The sequence below is a fragment of the Halichoerus grypus genome, chromosome 1, assembly GCF_964656455.1.
Source record: "Halichoerus grypus chromosome 1, mHalGry1.hap1.1, whole genome shotgun sequence".
Taxonomy (NCBI): Eukaryota; Metazoa; Chordata; class Mammalia; order Carnivora; family Phocidae; genus Halichoerus; species Halichoerus grypus.
In genome coordinates this window covers 171,035,062-171,054,063 of record NC_135712.1, presented here as the reverse complement: position 1 = coordinate 171,054,063, position 19,002 = coordinate 171,035,062, and the positions used below count along the sequence as shown (strand labels likewise).

Sequence of the window (19,002 nt, the reverse complement as noted above, 5' to 3'; positions counted from 1 at the left end):
GGGTGTGGGAGCCATTGTTTTTAATGAACTTTATTTTTTATAGCAGTTTTTGGTTTACATGAAAACAGAGCAGAAAGCACAGAGTTCCCGTATATTACTCCCTCCCCACCTCACCCCCCCCCCACACACACACAGTTTCCCCTATTATTAACATTTTTTATTACTGCGCTGTATTTGTTTCAATTGATGAACCAATATGACACATTACTATTAACTACAGATCAGAGTTTCCATTGGGGTTCACTCTTGGTGGTGCACCTTCTATAGGTTTTAACAAATGTATAATGACGTGTATGCCCATCACAGCAGCAAACAGAATCGTTTAACTGCTCTAAAAATTCTCTGTGCTCCGCCTGTTCATCCCTCCCTCTCCCCAACCCCTGATCTCTTGACTGTGTCCATAGCTGGGATCCATTTTTTAGTGTAGTTGTTTTTAATGTATAATATTTCCTATAAACAGCAATTTTAGAATCATTGAGCATAGTTAAAGATCATTGTCACCGTTTTTCACCCAAAGCAACAGATTCTGGGTTTTGTTTTTTGCTGTGATCTTACAAAAGTGAGCTCTAAAAATGAATTATTTTAGTCCTCTTCAGTAAAAATAATCACCCCTGTCCATAAAAGGGGCAAGTAATTTAAAGTTTATTAAGTGTCCTATATTCCTGCTTTTGGAAAGTTAAGGATGATCTTCAGTCCTCCCCTGCTTCCCTCCCTTCTCTAGTCACTCCTATCCCCTGTGTGTCCCCAGGCTTTCTGGGAAAACCTGGTTTGTCATCCCGCTTGGTAAAATAAGGAGAAACACACTCACCATCTGAGTCGAAGGGACAGTCTTTACCTTTTTGATTCTCCTCAGAGGGGGCTATGAAGGATCAAGAAGCCACGGGTCTCTTTCTCCAGGACCCAGCTTCTCTCCCATGACCATTTCTTTTACCCTCATGCCCCCCCACCAAGAAATCTAAATTCTCTAGCCTGGCTAAAAAGGAACAAGGGATTCGGCAATAAATGTTCCATTGTTTACATGGTAAACAAAATTCTACCTGAGCGGACTTTCTCTGAGGAAGGTGATTGATTACCTCAGTCATCTTTCTTAGAACAGCCTCTTCAGTTGAACCTGGGAAGAAGAAAAAAAACCTCTTCTCAGAATGATTAGCATTTGCATCATACAATCCAACTTCCGCTCCTCCTCCTCTCTGTCTCTGTCTCTCTGTCTCTCACTCACACACACACACCCTCCTTCTTTCCAGTCAAGGACATTTCAAGAGGTCAGTACCGCCCCCGTGTCTAAAACTTCAATGTTTGCCTTTGCAGGGACTTTTCCAACTTTACCTAGAAAAGAACTAACCAGAACTTTAGCACTTGTGGTCAGCCTGCTTCCGGCTGTGGCTTCAGTCGGTTTGTCTGCTCTGACAGAGGAAGCGCTTGCTGTGACGGGAAGTGCACTGGCTGGATTGCAGGAGGACCGGGGCAGACAGTGCCTAATGACATTGGTATGCGACGTGCCAGCAGCAAGGGGAGCCAGAGAAGCTCAAAGGGATGTCTCAGACCCAGAGTGACAGATGCTACTGACAGACGCTCGGTGAACCCACAGCCGCCCCCACCACCACCTCCCTGAGCACACGCACGCGCGCGCGCACACACACGCACACAGACGCTGGGCTCATGTATAGACAGAATGCCATAGTTGAAGATGGTTTTCTCAAAAAATGCGGAAGCCGAGACACTGAGACATGTTTCTGATCTTCAGTACACATAAAGGCAGGATTCTGCAGACACTTGTAGACCTGCAGGCTCTGACCGGCTGGAGGACCGTGTGCAGAGGCTTCACTGCGTCCTGCAGCACTCAAGCAAGCACAGCCTTTCCTACGAAAGTCTGAGTTAAGTACAAAGGAACTGGACTCAGGTGTTCTCTCTGCTCCTGTCCTAGTAATTGGGAGAGTCTAAACATCTTCCCTTCAAGATGTAGATTCTCTAGAGGGGGGATCCTGTCGGTAAGCAACCTTATATTCTGCATCAGAGCTTCTCCTGTGCAGGGTGCAAAATCAAATGGAAGCTGAGAGAACAGTTTGGCTAGAACTGCTAATTAATTTTAACCACTAGGTACTCCTTGGTAATTTGAGATTTGACTTAACAGCTCAGGATGATTATTTAATTAAAATACTGGCAACACCAAGGATCTCAGATTTGGGGATTTACCTACCTCAGCGCAGAAAAGCTAATAATACATGCCATCCAAAGTACTTGATTTCTGCAGTTGAGCTGGTTTCCTACGGCTTAGGATTTTAGTGGGATTCCCCCACTTTAGATCTCATTGTTAAATATTAGAGTCGGAGGAAAGCATTGAGAGAAAACCTGTATGGTGATAGCCGGTAAAGATCTAGACCAGAAACCCTTTCCCAGCTCTGCACTGAAGGGCCCTCCTGAGCTGGAGAATGAAGGTTTATCCCTAGGATCAGGGTACGTGGCCCAAAGCAGCCTCGGGCCAATATGACATTTCTTTTAAATCTTGGATTTTATTTTTTAAATTTGATTCAATTTCATATTCTGTTGTAGGGCCTATTTTGAGTTTAATATAAAAGTATTTTTAGTAATTTACCATTGAATGAAATGGACATTCTAAAAAAGATGCCTTATTTTCTGTCTGTGGTGTTATGGACCCCCGGGCCAGGCCTTCCTGCCCCAGGATTACAGGTATCTCATGCACAGAAGCACAAATAAAGCAAAAACAAAGGGGATCCGAGTGCACCTTCTTAGCCATGGAGATGAGGAGCATGGACGCCAGTATCGGCCATCCTGATCCCGGCAGACCTCATTCATTCATCCAGCAGGTCCTCGTTAGGCAGTCACAACCTGGGAGTCCCTCAGAAGTGACGGACCATGCCCCAAGACCTGCCCCCTGACTGCAGTCTGTGTGCTAAAGCACCTCGGGGCCAGGGACCTGGTTTGCTCGTCTTGAGACCCTCAGCCCTAGGCCGGGCACGGAAGTTATAAATGTTCAGTAAACAGTTAAGTGAAATCTGTGCCTTTTGCATTTGTCCAAAGACCTTTCTGAAATCCTTCCATAGGAGTCCAGGAATCAAATATATCATGAAAGAAGGTGGGAACCTGCCACGGAAAACTTCTTTTAATCTGTAGTCATTTGGTCACTTGCTGTTGGAATACGGAAAAGAAACTGTTGCTTGAGCTTTAAGCTGTGTGCAGACTCTTGCATCAGTTTTCTGTATTCTTTTGAAGACTTCATTAATGTCAACTCTATTTGGAAATCTGTGTTTTCTATTTTATGGGGGGTTTGCTAAGCAAAGGAACATTGCAAGATTTGAGAGCTAGACTAGCTAGAGCTAGACTTCAGATGCATTCTCTAACCCGATGAGGCAGTTTCCCACGTCCGTAGTGAGGTAGCTTCAGGTGAGTCCTCGTTACCCTACCCGCTAAAGTGGCTTGCACATGTCTCTCTCCCTGCATCTCATCAGACAGGCCCACAGGGACTCCAGGTCACCCCTCGCCTCCTCCTTCCCTCGGCCAGCCCCCTGACCCCGGCCCTCTTCATTCTGTGCAATTTCCTGCGCCGGTCTATCCCACACTTCAATCCTTTTACAGGATTCTACAGTCTAAGCTGCCCGTACCTGTAGGCCCTCATCCCCCACTCCAGCCAAACTGGTTTCCTCCCTGTGCTGGCCCCACTTGGTTGAGAATGCCCTCATGCTTGCCTTTAGTTTGGCCAAGCACTGACTCTCCTTCAGGGCCATGGCCAGTCGTCCTCACTGCCAGTCAATTCTGACTTTGGCCCTACTCTCTGCCACTCATTTGACAGAGCACAGCCTGCTTTCTACCGTTCTTTTTTAATGTGTGTGTCCACTCTCATTAACTAAACAACAAGTGCTGTGATGGCAGGAACCCTATCTCACACTTAGGTCTGAAGGCCATTTCCACTTGAAAGAGGTCCAGGAGGCAGCAACCGTGTCTCTCTCTCTCTCTCTCACACACACGTGTCTCTCTCTCACACACACACACACCATGCACATAAGGGAAGTGCCCCTGAAGCAGATGTTGAATATATGTTATATTTTTAAAATATTTCCTTCCAGGGAGCCAAAATGCTTATACTTTTGATTTGAATCCAAAGAATTAGCAAATATTTCACCCCAAAATATACTCAATAATAGCAGTTTACAATTCATTAGCACCAGATATTTGTCAGGGTCCCCTGTAAAACATAGGAATTTGTTAGGTCCCTCCTCAGGACAAGTGACTTTCCTTTTCAAGGCTCAGTTTTCTGCACTACAGATACAACTGTGACCGTGATCTCTAAACTCCTTCTTGGCATGACATTCTGTCACATCCCAATCGATGGTGTCTGCTCCTCTGAGTCTGACAGTGTAAATAGGACGTTGGGTCTTTCCTCTTCTCCTGGTTGGGTTGCGGGGTGGGGGGGGGGGGTGTCAGTCTGCAAAATTTGCTTGCAGCAGTCCCTGTGGACAGGTGAGGCCTCTGATTGCCGGTCCCGTCCTGTGCTCTGTGATCCTACTGCATTCGTGCTTTGCAAAGGCTCACAGTTTCATCAGCCCAGCCCACACCCTCTCTCCTCCCAACACGGGCTGCTTCGCCCCAGTGCAAGTAAGTAACCCCCAGCCACCCATCCCTGGGGGCGCCCTCTTCTGAACAGTTAGGTTCATCCCTCCCTTAGAGTTGGACAGACACTGAACATGGGATGTTTCTTTGATGGGAGGGTGTGACTATGTCTGAAGGACTGACCCAGGAGCAGTGGCAGGCTACCTTAGCTGCCTTCCAGCAGCACTGCCAAGCTTAAATGTTTTTAAATGTCTGCTCTCTTCCTCTGCTTTGCTGTAGACACAGTGCAGAAAACCGATTACAGACATGGAAACACCTTAGATTTTTAGGCGGTCATCTTTGAAATGGGATATTTTATTGAATGGTCTTTTTGCCTGTTGTACTGTGGTGGGAAATTGATGAAAATGAATATAGGCTAACATTAAGTTACATGTGAAGTGCTGATCACAGGGTATTTGGTACAGGAAGGTAGAGATCATCATTTTCTCCTCTGGTAGTCATTCTAAGCAACTGAGGTTCACCATTTCAGCATTTGCTCTGAGGGCCCATGCAGGAAATAGAGATGGTTTATCATTCCTCCCTTCCACAAATATTTATCAAGTGTCTACTGTGTTCTGGTTACTACACGAAGGTGGTTTCTGCACTCATGATGCTGAAGGGCTCGTGAGTTCCTACTTACCAGATTCCCCAGATGTTTTAAGCCAACACTCTAAAGTAGGTGTGATGTCGTGTTGCCAGTGTGGTCTGCCTTCTTTGTAATTTTTTTTTAAGATTTTACTTACTTATTTGACAGAGAGAGAGCACAAGCAGGGGGAGCAGCAGGCAGAGGGAGAGGGAGAAACAGGCTCCCCGCTGAGCAGGGAGCCCAATGCAGGGCTGGATCCCAGGACTCTGGGATCATGACCCTAGCCAAAGGCAAACGCTTAAATGACTGAGCCACCCAAGCGCTCCTGTAATATTTTTCAACTAGTTCTCATTTGGCTTCAATTTGCTAGACTGTCTTGGTTGCTTTTTAACATTTAGACATGTCTTGTGGGATTTTGTATCTGATTCAATTTTGTATGTTGATGCCTTCTATGGTATGACAGTTGCCAAAACTCCAGCCTATGGGCCAAACCCAGCCTGCCGCCACCAGCATTTGTAAATAAAGTTTTATTTACAGCTACACTCATTCATTTATGTATTGCCTGTGGCTGTTTTCAGGATACAGTAGCAGAGTCATTGTGACAGACCATATGGTCCACAAAGCCAAAGATATTTACTATCAGAAAATATTTACTATACAGAAAAATTCTGCTGACCTCTGGTGTACACAAAGTAGCAATAATAGAGTGTGTGAGAGTGTGTGTGTGTGTGTGTGGTGCGGTGTGTACTAGCAGAGGGTGAGGGGACAGGCAAGATTTGTGTTAGAATGTCAATTACGGTTTATCTTGATGAGATCAAAATGGTTCCAGTCAGAAATGACACCAGATAGATGTGGATTTGAGTCCATTTTTTCCCCTTATCTTGTGCTGATTAGCTTTTACTATTCATTCCTGCCTCCCTGTACAGAACTTATCTATGATGCATACTTTTTAGGAGAAAGGCATATGTGGGCACAAGGAAGAGAGGTGGGAGGAGGAGTCTTGGCCCATTGGTTAACCAGTGGTGAGAAAAACTGTTTTCAGGTATAAGCTGTAGATAACAAAAGAAAGGATGGAGACTGAATGGGCCTTTCTTATACCAACTAATGGCACCTATCAACGATGTCAAGCTGGAAGGAAAAGGAAACAAGAATAGAGCAGTAATTTCCATAAGCTGACGACGAGGGAAACTGAACAAGAAGCCCATTCCCCATTTTCAGCCTCTTGACACTCCCCTACCAAGTGAAAGCGCACATACGCATATCCGGTAAATGCCAGAACACTTGGGATCTCAAAATTCATTTCACTTCCAGAGTGTTTGCAAATGATTTTCCAAGTATAATGCTTTTAAAAATACACAGCACAGTATGAGGTATCTAGAGCAGTCGGATTCATAGAGACAGCAAATAAAATGATGGTTGGCAGGGGTGAGAGAGTTAGTGTTGAATGGGGATGGAGTTTCAGATGGGGAAGATGAACAAAGTTCCCGAGGTGTAGAGGGTGGCGATGGTTACACAACAGTGTGAATGCACTTCATGCCACTGAGCTGTACAGCTAAAAACGACTTCAATGGAAAATTTCATGTTCTATATATTTTACCACCCACCACTCATTAGCCCTGTAATGCAGTGGCTGCATTCCTATTTACAGATTAGGGAAGTTGTTCGGAAACCTACCTTTTCCCCTGTATTTAGTTTTTTTGTTTTTTTTATTTTTTTTTAAGATTTCATGTATTTATTTTTGAGAGCGAGCGAGCACCTGAGCAGGGAGGAGGGAGAGGGGAAGAGGGAGAGAATCTCAAGCAGACTCTTCGCTGAGCACAGAGCCCAACATGGGGCTGGATCTTAGGACCCCAGGATCATGACCTAAGTGGAAACCAAGAGCCAGAATCTTAACTGACTGAGCCACCCAGGTGCGCCCCCACCCCGCACTGTATTTAGGTCAAAAGTGACTTCTAAGAATTGAGAGAGTTCAATGATATTCAATTAAGGGGCACCTGGGTGGCTCAGCCGGTTAAGCGTCTGCCTTGGGCTCAGGTCATGATCCCAGGGTCCTGGGATCGAGTCCCGCATCGGGCTTCCTGCTCAGCGGGGAGCCTGCTTCTCCCTCTGCCTGCCACTCCCCCTGCTTGTGCACGCTCTGACAAATCTTAAAAAAAAAAAAGATTATCAATTTAGAAAGATATTTACTGTTTTTTTAAAAGGCACAGCACATTAATTCTGTAACAACAGAGATAGCCTTATGAAAGATGTCACAAAGAAAAGATAGCATGGTAGGATTGCCTTTCTTGTCTCTACTCCTAGAAATGACTTTTTTTTTTATGTGGATTCTAGGAAAGAAACCTTGACTGGTTCCCCAGGATGAGAGCCATGTCCTTGGTCAGCAGCGACTCTGAAGGAGAGCAGAATGAGCTGAGGAACCTGCAGGAGAAGCTGGAGTCCACCATGAAGCTGGTCACTAACCTTTCCGGCCAGCTGTCGGAATTAAAGGATCAGGTAAAGAAAAGATACCCCATCTGCCCCCTAAACACACACACACACCACTACCAGACACACCAAATTTGCTGAGGCAAAATCAGTAGTGCTCATGTTAAAATGCTGACGTTTCCATCACGTGGATGTAGAAAAGGAACCCGGGGCACAGAGAACAAATTCGCCTAGTCTGCCCGTTTCCCCTCCAGCCCTCCTTCACTGCCCTTTTACAGGATAAGCCCATAACACTACTTGCAGTGCTAGTACAAGCCTTTAATAGGAAAAACAAAACCAGAAAATGGGAGAGTGCAAATGACTTCAGTGAAGTGCTGTACAGAAAACATGACCTGTAAAGCCATACTCTTTTTACTTTACTTACTGACAGAATAAAAGCTGTTTCTAGTTCTGCTTTCTGGCCCTCAAATCTATCAACCCTTCACTCAAGATACTTAAATTCAGCATCCCAGGATAAACCATACTTGTGGGAAAGCTCCTTTTGGTTCATTCATTGGCCAAATCCTTACTGAGTGGCCATCGTAGTCCAGGCATTATGCCAGGTGCTGGGGATGAAGCCACGAACAATCTAGACCTATCCCTGCTCCCACAGCGCGTAACAGTCTACAAAGTACCGCTCCATCCTGCTCCCTGTCCCTAAGGTGAACACTTGCCCCTTGAAGAAAGTTAAGGAGAGGGGTAGGTTTGTAGCAAACCCTATGTACTTTTTTCCTCCTTCTGATCCCCTTAAAATGAACAGTCACCGGGTGGTTATGTGGTGACAGGATGCCGCTGTGTCGGGGGGGGGGGGGTGGTGAGCAGCTGCTATGCCAAGCTGACGGGATAATCCGGCACAGACGTGGGAACAGGTCAGCAGGCTGGATGGTTTCTGAAAGTTTTTTAATCAACTCCGTAGACAAGATTATAAATTTTGCACAGCCAAAGTTGTCAGGCAAGGCTGCCTTGGAGGTAAGTGGCAAGGTGTACCCACAGGTGATTTTTTACTCGTAGGCACATAGCCAGTGAACACCCCATCTAGAATAAACTCTTCTTGGCGACGGTCTGTAGAGCAATTGTAACGATCCTACTTTGAATTATATTTCTTTTCCAACTAAATTATTACAAACTATGCGCCCAGATATACCATTTGGCCTCCAAGTTCTTTTCTTTGACTTGTGTTAAGATGCAAATAAAAGAGACTAAGGACAACCGCAAGGCTTATTTATGAAGGCTGTCTCTAGCGCTGAGCTTGGTGGCCACCTGAAGTGAGTAAAACTAATGAGAATCTAACTAGATTGCTTTGCTTCTTATTTTATTAACTCTGTACCCTTCTGTGACACACTTGACAAATGTTCCAGAGAACTGAACGGCTTGCGGAGCACTGCTGCCGCGGCTTCCGTGCGCCCCTCTGCGGAGCCGGGGGGACTTCTTACCACGTCCAGCAACGCCTTAGTTACCATCTCCCTTTGGAGAGGGCTGTGGCGACAAGAATCTTAGTCAAATCTGAGGTTTTCAAAAACCTTCCAGAAACTGATCTAAGACAGAGTTCAATAAAGGAACTGTTGAGCTCCCGTTAAAATGGTTACAGGAGCGAGGTGAGCTGAGGAATTCGCGGGGGGCTTCCGAGGTGCAGGAGGGCATCCAGGACCACAGAGGTCCTCCCGCCTCACTCCCTCATTGTATTGATGAGGGTACCGGGGTGCACAGAAGACTCCTAGGAAGCTTCCAGAACTCTCTTGGACAGTGCCAGGGCTGCAACTCCTGATTCTCCCATGTGGGTTTGATTTTTGTATGTCGTATTTTTGTTTTCATTTGTTTTGTCACTGTACCCAGTTTGCCTTTCAGGTTGGCTGTTTAAATTCTTACAAATTTTTTTTTTTAGAAGAGCCTTAAAGTTTCCAAAGTTGCCTCCCACACTTGAGCGCTGTGGAGGATACCTTCACGGCCATTTTACGTAGCTATGCATGGTAGAAACTTGGCATTTTTAAAATCTAAGGTAGAATTGTTTCCATTAAGCCTAAATTTCGGCTTAAACAAAATACGTAAAACTTCATTACATAGGGACTAGGGTTCATTAAGTGACATTAAAGCCAGTATGGTTTAAACTGCTTGGTTTGGGCCCTTTTAATATTTTTTGTCTTAACGTTGGCAGTTGGACCGAAAGCCCTTCCCCTATGAATGCATATGAACCATTTTTTCTTGGAAGACACTATAAGCTAAAAAGAAGTATGAGGAAACCAGTAATATATTCTCAAGTGCTTACCAGGATTGATCTGCTTAGGTTTTAAGGTGCTCAGGAAAAATTCAGCACAGCTGCTTTTATTGGGGAAATGTGTTTCTTTCCAAAGGAATTAATCAACATTTTCTTTTGATTATGTAACTTTTAACAAACCTTTAAGGCCATTTGTTTAAGAATCAACGTACTGAAAATTTGGGGTAATTTTATTAAATTTGGTGTAATAGCAATCATAAAAAATTTTTTAAATTGTTCTGCATAAAAAATCATGCAGATATGTTAGAGTTGCTGGTTCTTAAATGGCAATTGTAAGAATTCCTGCCCTCTGAAGAAAAAAATTTTTTGAATTAAAAAATAAAAGCCTAGAAATGATTATAGTGAGCAAGAAACTCTGTTTCTAAAACTGCTATGAAAGAATACCATTCACTGGTAAAAGTGCTGGGAAACACAAAAATTGCTTCATCACTGAGCTATTTTTTTCGATCTTCTGGTCCAAAAAGCAGCATAATGGAGCAATGATAGTTTATAAATGTGAATGTCTTTGGTTTTAATCTGTACTGCTATTGACCTCTTTGGTAGTTGTTTTCTTTTAAAATACCAATTTGAGGAGAAAAAGTTCTTGTGAAGGATCAAACTTAAAAACCTGGTTGGTGGTGTCACTTTTCCTACTACTGCCAAGAACAGTTGATAAGAATTGCTATTCTAAGTGTTAATGATGCATCTCATCTTGAAGTTTCCCCTCCCAAGAGATCCCGAATACTAAATGTGATTCTCTTAACATTTTTATTCCAAGGAGGGGAACTGATGTAAGAACCTACATTTTTTTGCATGTTTTCTTCATAATGCAAAAGAGCAAATATCGAAGAGGCTTCACTTCATTGAAAATGTGACTGGCTTCCTATGGGACAGTAACCCTTATGTGTTAGGAATACGAACAGTGCTTGAAAATTCAGATCACATTAGCATGTTCCTGTTTGGCACTTTTCATGCAAGATGGTTATCTTGTGAACATTAACTGCTTAAGGAAGGGAGGAATAACAAAAGATTAGAATAATTAGATTAGATTAGAATAATTGCCTACAGTTGGAAAATGGAATGAGTGCCTCTGTTCCTTACCCTGTTCTGGAACCTCAAAGGGGGACTAAGGTAACCACTGCCCTCTAGGGTCCCATAATCTAGCAAGAAAGACAGGAATATAGACCTCTGACAGTATGATACAGTGTGGAAAGTTGTACAACCCACTCGAGACATGAAGACCGCTTGATGGGAGCACAGAGAAGGAGGCATTTAGTCCTGTGTGTGGCTTGGAGTAAGGAAGGACTAGAGCCTGTACAAGTAGGTGACTTCTGAGCTGGCAGAGAATGCAGCAGGGGGCATCCCAGGAGAGGAATCAGCATGAGCAAAGGCATGAGAACACATGGCATGCTCCAGGAACGGCACTATGTTCTGGTTAATTCAGTTCGTTCTTTGAACCACCACTTGTGAAATCGGATGTGCAAGGTGCAGCCCTAGGACCGGGGTTACAAAGGTAAATAGAACCTGTTCTCTTTCTACACCTAACAGGCTAGAGTGGGAAACAAATCAGTAAACCGTTAACTGAGAATTCAACCCTGTAAGTATGTAATGGAGGTATGAACAGACTGGGAAAGAAGGAAAGCAATTCAGTCAACTTGATCTCTGGGAGAGAATTCATTATGCCACAGAAGCCTCAGAGGTGGTACTGCAAGAGCTTGAGTTCAGAGTTTGAGGAAGAGTCTGCCAGGTGAAACAGAGGAAGAGTATTAGGGATCAGCTCAGAGTGTGAACAAGTATCTGTATGTTGACATTAAATCAACATAAGTGTGTCTGAGAGTTGTGTTGGGTTTTTTTCTTAGTATTTTAGGCTCATTGTTAGAAACATGGCTGATTTTAGAGTTTCCCAGCTGTTTAGAATCTGAGTAACCAAGACCTTGCTGTGACAGGAAAGCAGTTTTTCGGACTCTTGATCCATTAGAAACCAGATCGTGGCATCCCTGTGCTGCTGCTGAGCGGTCCTTCCTTTGCCAGCCTTCTGTCATTGAGGCCAGTGCTGGGAGGTGAAATGTGCTCATGTGCTCTCTACCCTTAGCGTTGTCGTAAAAGATCTTTCCGACGTTTGGCTGCATCTGATTTGTGAAGCTACAATATTCTTTGCTTCTTATTTAGACTGAGTCAAAAGAAGGAATGCTAACATTCAAGCTAGTTTTTATATTCATAGAGATAGGAAGAAGAGTACTGCTTCAAATGTTTATCCTTTAGTTAAATGGGAATTTTGAGGATTTTAAATGAAACAGATTTTTCAGTATTCATATTTTGAATATAGTTACCTTAGATCAGAATCTGATGGATCTTTTTGAGTCAGTTTTGTTTCAAATGTCCAGAGAATACTATGTGAGAATATAAAGATTCACTTTGGTCATTATATTTATTTGCTTTGATAAAGGTAACAGCAACAGGTAATACACTTTAAATAAGAATTTATACACACACACGCATATTTTATACACAGTTTGTGTGTGAATTATGTAGATAGGTAAGTAGGTAGAATTGAGCCCATAAAGCCAGAAGTTATGTGAGACCGTGCACTAGTGGGCCAGGGAAACCTAACTGGCCACAGTGTTGACCTTGAGTTTTTACAGGCCAGATTTAGGCTTTACGGCTTTTGTTTCCTTATAATCATAATTGGATGATGACCACTGTCAAAAGAGCCAAGTCCTTTAGCAGTTGCCCTATTCCTTCTCACTTATTAGTCACTTAAATCACAGCTATTCTAAAAGGCCAGGGTTGATGAAAACAGAATTCAGAGAAATGTGTGTGCCTCTACTGTGCTCAGCTATAATCTTCTCCAATATCTTGTTTGAGAAAAATGATTGATATATGTACCCAAAATACTTTGTGTTCAAGAATATGAAAGTACACCTGAAGTGATCTTTGACCCATTTCAGAGAGACTCCATGAAAAGTTCTTCTAGAGCAGCAATGTGGTCCAAGAGCAGCAACATAAACCTCACTTTTTAGAAATGCAAATTCATGGGCCCTACCCCAGGCCTACTGAATCAGAAACTCTGTTTGTGGGCCCTTTGATCTGTTTTAACAAACCTTCTGTGTGATTCTGGCTTATGCCAAAGTTGAAGAACCACTATTCTACAGAAATAGAAAACAAAATTAGATAGGTATGTACTGGGTACTTGAAATTACCAGGAAAAGGACTGCCTGAGAAAAGAAGATGGCCACTAACCTACATGAGGAGGGAGTTTGAAGGTTTAGGAGGGAGGGCGGGTGATGTGATCATTATCTTAGAAAGGCAAACCTAGAAAGTTAGAATAGGAGCAGCAATGAGGTGTCAGGTGATGGCTGCAGAAGTGGGAAGGGAGGTGTGCCATCAGCTGAACTCTCGTTGGTTATAGGAAATACAGTGTAGAGGCTTTTCTATTTAAGAGAATGAATAGCCAACAGATTGAAAGTTAAAAGCTGATTGAACCAACAGGCATGAACATTTGCAAACATAAAAGGTTATCTCAAATGCAAGTAGTTATTTATAGAAAAATTACAGAAAAGGGTATAATAGCCAACTTTGACAGCTGAAAGACCTCAGTAACTTTAAATGAAAGTATTTAAATAAAGTAGCCTTCAATAGGGATTGAGCCCCCCCAGGATTCCTAAATCCATTAGAATGCTTGAGATTGTTAAACTTCGTGAAGTTGTACTGGATTCCCTCTCAGGGTTAACTGCCAAGGGAAGAGTGAGTGAGTGTGTCCATCTGTGTGTCCGTCAGTTGGGGAAGGGAGGAGGAAATCTGAGCTAAGTATCTGAAGTATCAGGCAGTAAGATTAATGAATTACAGATTACACTGTAATCTAATTGTGCATTTATCCCACATGTCAAATTAGGTTCTCTCTTCTCAGCTGAATCTGTGAAATATAGTGTAGTGTGTAACACTTAAGATTTGTCATTCATCTAAGGAAACTTCAGAGGCTAGCTGGAATATCCTAATTCAATTCTTTATAAAAAGCTACCTTTTGGAAATATTCACTCCTTGTAAATTCTAACAGAAGGCACTTCAAAGGAGCCTAAAAATAGTATTTTGATTTAAAAGAAAACTGCCATGTTTTGAATAAGCAACCACTTTAAAAATTGAACCTAGGTAAGCTATTCTTGTTTTATGTTCTCTCAGGATATTTTGTACCAAAAATTAGTCCAAGGGAAAACTGAGATTTAAGCATCTATGTGACACTCTCCCAAGAAGTTTACATATATCTGTTCAATTCTCCACCTGTGAGATAGGAATTATCATCCTTATTGTGTGAGTGAAGAAACAGATTTTGAGAAGCTAAATAACATAGAAACATAAGGAAATGGGTCTGATTCCAAAGCCCACGTTCTTTTTACCAGGATACCTAATTCATCTCTGACTTTAGGAAACCAAAAATCTACATGCAGGACCTATGGCCACTTGTAGACAACAATTTTATCTAATATATATTTCATCATAGCCTTTTTATCTTAATTGGCTTAAATGCCCAGCATCAAATCCAGAGCTAGGACCAACTGGTTAAGAAAATGTTAATGCAGAGAACTAAATGTGCCCTAAAATACCTAGAACAGAGCTAGCTACCCATCAGTATAAGAAGTGATTTAGTTCAGCAGCCAAATGAATAGTAACCTCTTGTGTGGGGTTTTGAAAGCACGTTTTCATTTGACCAGTCTTTCCTGAGCTTAATCAGTCCTGTGTCTGTGTGTGGCAAAGAACAGACCCCACTGAGTGCCTAAAGCATTATGACATTTAGTCACTCTGGATCTCAGTGACATGTGAGGACATTCCTCATCTTCCTCAAGGTACTACATCATTTTTTTTCCCTCTCAAACCAGAATTACTCTGGAATTATTGAGTAATGAAATCAGGACCCCCTGAAGACCATGGACATAGTCCCTCTCAAACCTAGGATTCTAAACACACTGCTTTTCTTGATAGTTTGGTGTGCTGTCACCACCACACAAAGCCACCATTTTCCAATGAGCCTTTAAATCATTTGGAAATGGATTTGAGAAACAAGAATCCTGTGCTTTTACCGTTTTTTTGTTTCTTTATGAAACAAATAGCAAGCAATACTTCTGAATGCCACATTGCATGACTAGGTCACAGAATTCCCCATTCTGCCTAGGAAGATGTCCCTTTTGAAGTTGTGTGTGTTTGATTTAGTGACGGTACACTATTTGTAGAAAGTGGGTTTCAGTATAAACCATAACCACAGAGGTAAATCTATGGTTCAGTGTATGATCTGACGTACAGGAAGTGTCTGGGTCTAATGATGAAACTTTTTAACTTTCCAGATGACAGAACAAAGGAAGCAGAAACAAAGAATTGGTCTTCTAGGACATCCTCCTCATATGAATGTCAACCCACAGCAACCAGCATAAGCAAATGAAATAAAGGAATCTCCCGTACCTTTGCTAATTATTATTAGTGTGGGTATGGCTACTTAGTTCTGATTCACCCACAAAGGTGACATTAATGCCTAGTACATTTGTAAATAATCAGTTTTATACTGTATGTATATGATTGCTACTCTAAAGGTTTGGATATATGTATTGTAATTAGAATTGTTGGCATGATGAAATTTCATTTGTGCCAAAAATATTAAAAATGCCTTTTTTGGAAGGACTAAAGAAAGCACCTGATTTGCACTTGAACCAGATTATAGATTTAAAAGTATATGACCTGTATTTTGTATTTAAAACTAGAATAGCCAGTATTTATGTTTTTTATAAAACTGTGCAATACGAATTATGCAATCACAATGAATTTGTAACTCCTGAGTGTCCTAAAGGGAGTGCACATCTTTGAAGCTGGTGTGTTAATACTATGTAATAAATGGTTAAATATCAAATGATGCTGCTGCCAAAATCATATGAATAGTGAGTTTCCGGCCCCTGGGCGTTTTGTACCATATACTTCTCTGTGGTGATACTGTTTCTCGTTGCTGGTGGCATTAGGGCCTCTGTCTAATAGTGACAGTGCTCCAAGTCAGCATTCATTTTAAGAAAAGCAACTTTAGTTTCAAAGATAATTTTAAGCTTCTGAACTGATCATTTAAACTTTAAGTAAGAGAGCTAAATTAGAAGCTCAGACTTTAGCTTGTGAAGTTAATGAATTTTTGAAAGGGAACTTTTTATGCAACATTTGGAATAAATGCATACTGCTGGCCAATCAGTGTCATCTCCAAGGTGAATTCTGGTGTCACGCGATAAAGAAATGAATAATTGATGGTGTCTAGATTATCTAGTCCAAACAGTAGAGTTGATTTTTTTCATCTGAACCAACATGCTACAGTAGCTAAGAAGTATTTAAACTATATACATCCATATAAAGATGAAATATGATCTATCCCATTAGAACTCATAGTTGAACACTGACATGTTATTCTTGTGAAAGAGCCACGTTTTGGTTTTATTTCCTTGTCACATGATTTCTTTCCTTGATGGATGAAAAGTATGAAAGGAAACTTTTATATCTGTTGCCTAGTTTTGTACATGGATCTCATTTTACAAGAGAATCTCTCTGCAAAAAAAAAGTTTAAAAATGTACTGAAAGCAGAGTTCTGAAATGAGTAAAGTTTGTAAATGCATATATGAAAATAAATATTTAATGATGCAGAATAATATACAGTGGCAGACTGGTGGCTTTCATTTTGGCATTTCTTTGTGTCTTAACAGCTGTTCCAATTACTTATTTTCCTTGGGACCAATTTAAAGTGCAACTGGTTTGGTTACCAGATTAATTCTGAAAATGCTTACCTGATTAGCGAGTGATCAGGGAGTGTTTAATACGATGTTCATTCATTTTTCTAGAGCGGCTGCCAAGCAGACTGTCCTGAGCAGCGAGCACCAGGGCACACGGAGGGAAAGTCAGGGGTGGGCTCTGATGAGGCTCCGGCCTCCTGGGCTTTCCTGGGACTCGAGGGCTCTGACTTGCTGTCTGCAATAAAACAGTTGCCGTTTGTTTTCCTTCGTGTCCAGTGGTTGGAGGCCTTCAGCAAGACTGTCAAAAATGTTTCACAGAGCTGACTCGTCTATCCAAAGGTAGTAAAACTTGTTCCCTCCTCAAAGCAATGCCTGCCTGCTTGCTCTTTTAACACTGATTCTCTCTGTGCTTTGGTAAATACGAATAATTACCACCCAACGTTGGGAACTAGGTCAGGATTGAGTTCCAGTTAAATGACTAGTTTCATAACCAATGCTTCTACGTTATAAATTTGATAACTTAAAAAAACAAATGAATAATTTTCCAGTCAATGCAGTGTATCTCCGTATTTTTCCGTAATAAGGCAAACCCAAGATAGACACACACTTGAACCTGTAAACAAAAGCGCCGTCTCTGTTGAAGCCCACCACCTGCGCTTGAGCCAGCGAGGACTTGCTCCTCCTCGGGTTTCTCTTTGATCTCTCGTGCACGGCGTGGCAGTGTGTGTGTGGTTTGTCTCCCCAGTCCCATCCAGTTCACTGGAAAGTTCTGCATTGACATGTCCAGGTTGTAGCGTTTACAGGTTTGTCATGTTTCATCTGAATCCTGTCACTTAAGATATAAATCTTCATTCAATTTGCCAGCTTCAGCAGAAAATAAATGGAATTGGAATGCCACTCCACCCTGTATGTGGCAGATCCTACCCTGGGAGTTTGGGTGTGAACACAAAGTATAATTGAAACATAAAATCTGAAGTTAAAACTTCTATAGCCTTTGATGTATAATTGTGATTTCACCTTTCTCCAGACGTTGCTTTTTCAAACACTTCTATTTCAAGGATAGAGGTCCACATCGCCTTCAAAGTTGCCTGGTATTATCAGGCTGAGTAACAAATGTGGTAATAGAGTGCTAATATGCAAGAAAATCTTTTTGGCTTTATTTAATTTTAAAAGGTTGCTGTAGCACCAATCCAAAATTCCAGATTTTACCAATTTCCTTAAATAAACCATTTGTTAAATCAAAGGATCTGGGAAATTCCATTCCACTTTTCTAACATTTATAATATCTTGCCCTTTGCTACCTCTGTATATAAAACTGTGTACTGATAAATCTTCTTTTCCCCTACAAAGAAAGCTTCTACTCTGCTGGGTCCTAAAGCTTTAAATGCTATTCTATCCCATACAATTTTTCTTAGTACTGTATCTGTCTCTACTCACCCCACACACATACAAAATACAACTTCTTTTATTTCATTCTTTAAAAATTTGATTCAACTTAATTGTTTTGTTTCCAAGTTCATGCTTCTTATTCGTTGTTCTTCACTCAGCCAATTTTTTTATTTGGTTGTACTTTCTGAAAATGGATTGCTTGATTTGGGTCCTGTAAAAACTGCTCTTTCATCCTGTTTAAATATTTCCTAACATAAATTATAAAGCAAGCATACTTTATTTCTGGAAGCTAACCAACAGTCTATGCCGTAGAGCAAACTAAACAAAGCTTTACTTATGTGCTAGTGGGACATTATCAAGATCTTCACAGTAAACTAAGGAATTAACCTGTTAAAAATTCAATTCTAGATTTCTCTATCCTCCTACTGAGGATGGTCTACTATCCTCCTACTGAGGATGGTCTACTATCCTCCTACTGAGCATGATAATGCATGAATGAAAAATAGCCTGGAAATTTCTGACAGTTATTTTAAGGCTGACTTCTGGGCTGCAGAGATGGAAATTTACTCCTTCAAAAATACTAAATACAAAAGGGGCATAACTACATACTTCTAGAAGTAGAGTTGGTTTTTGCTAAAATAATGTTTTTACAGATTTTAAAGGACAGAATAGGTACTTGATAGGAGGTGTAAATTATATGACAATAAAAGTCACTTTTATAGAAGACAGGATATTACAAAGGTCTCCTACAGAAGGCTCTTGAGACAATATGCTGTATCTACCAAACCATGCAGGAGGAGTGAAACTCATTTCAAAGATAAGAAATCGAGAGACTTAGAGGGGCGCTTGGCTGGCTCTGGCGGTAGAGCATGCGACTCTTGATCTCAGGGTCATGAGTTCGAGCCCCATGTTGGGCACAGAGATTAAGAAAAAAAAAAGAGAAAAGAAGTGGAGACTTAGAGAGG

The 19,002-nt window shown here is 41.7% G+C and overlaps 1 protein-coding gene and 1 long non-coding RNA gene across 7 annotated transcripts in view; one reads left to right on the top strand and one right to left on the bottom strand.

Moving 5' to 3' along the window:
* ITPR1 (inositol 1,4,5-trisphosphate receptor type 1) overlaps positions 1 to 16,569 on the top strand; it is a 325,747-nt gene extending 309,178 nt beyond the window's left edge. For all 6 annotated transcript variants that reach the window (XM_036075557.2, XM_036075555.2, XM_036075554.2 and 3 more), the window contains 2 exons: positions 7,523 to 7,684; positions 15,239 to 16,569. In XM_036075557.2, coding sequence (XP_035931450.1) covers positions 7,523 to 7,684; positions 15,239 to 15,325 — 249 coding nt within the window. In that variant the 3' untranslated portion in view covers positions 15,326 to 16,569. The remainder of the gene's footprint in view (positions 1 to 7,522; positions 7,685 to 15,238) is intronic.
* On the bottom strand, positions 889 to 16,893 carry LOC118525063 (uncharacterized). Its single transcript, XR_004911951.2, has 2 exons — positions 16,703 to 16,893; positions 889 to 1,111 (listed from the first exon to the last, which is right to left on the bottom strand). It is a non-coding gene; the product is annotated as an uncharacterized LOC118525063 (long non-coding RNA).
* Positions 16,894 to 19,002: the final 2,109 nt, after the last annotated feature.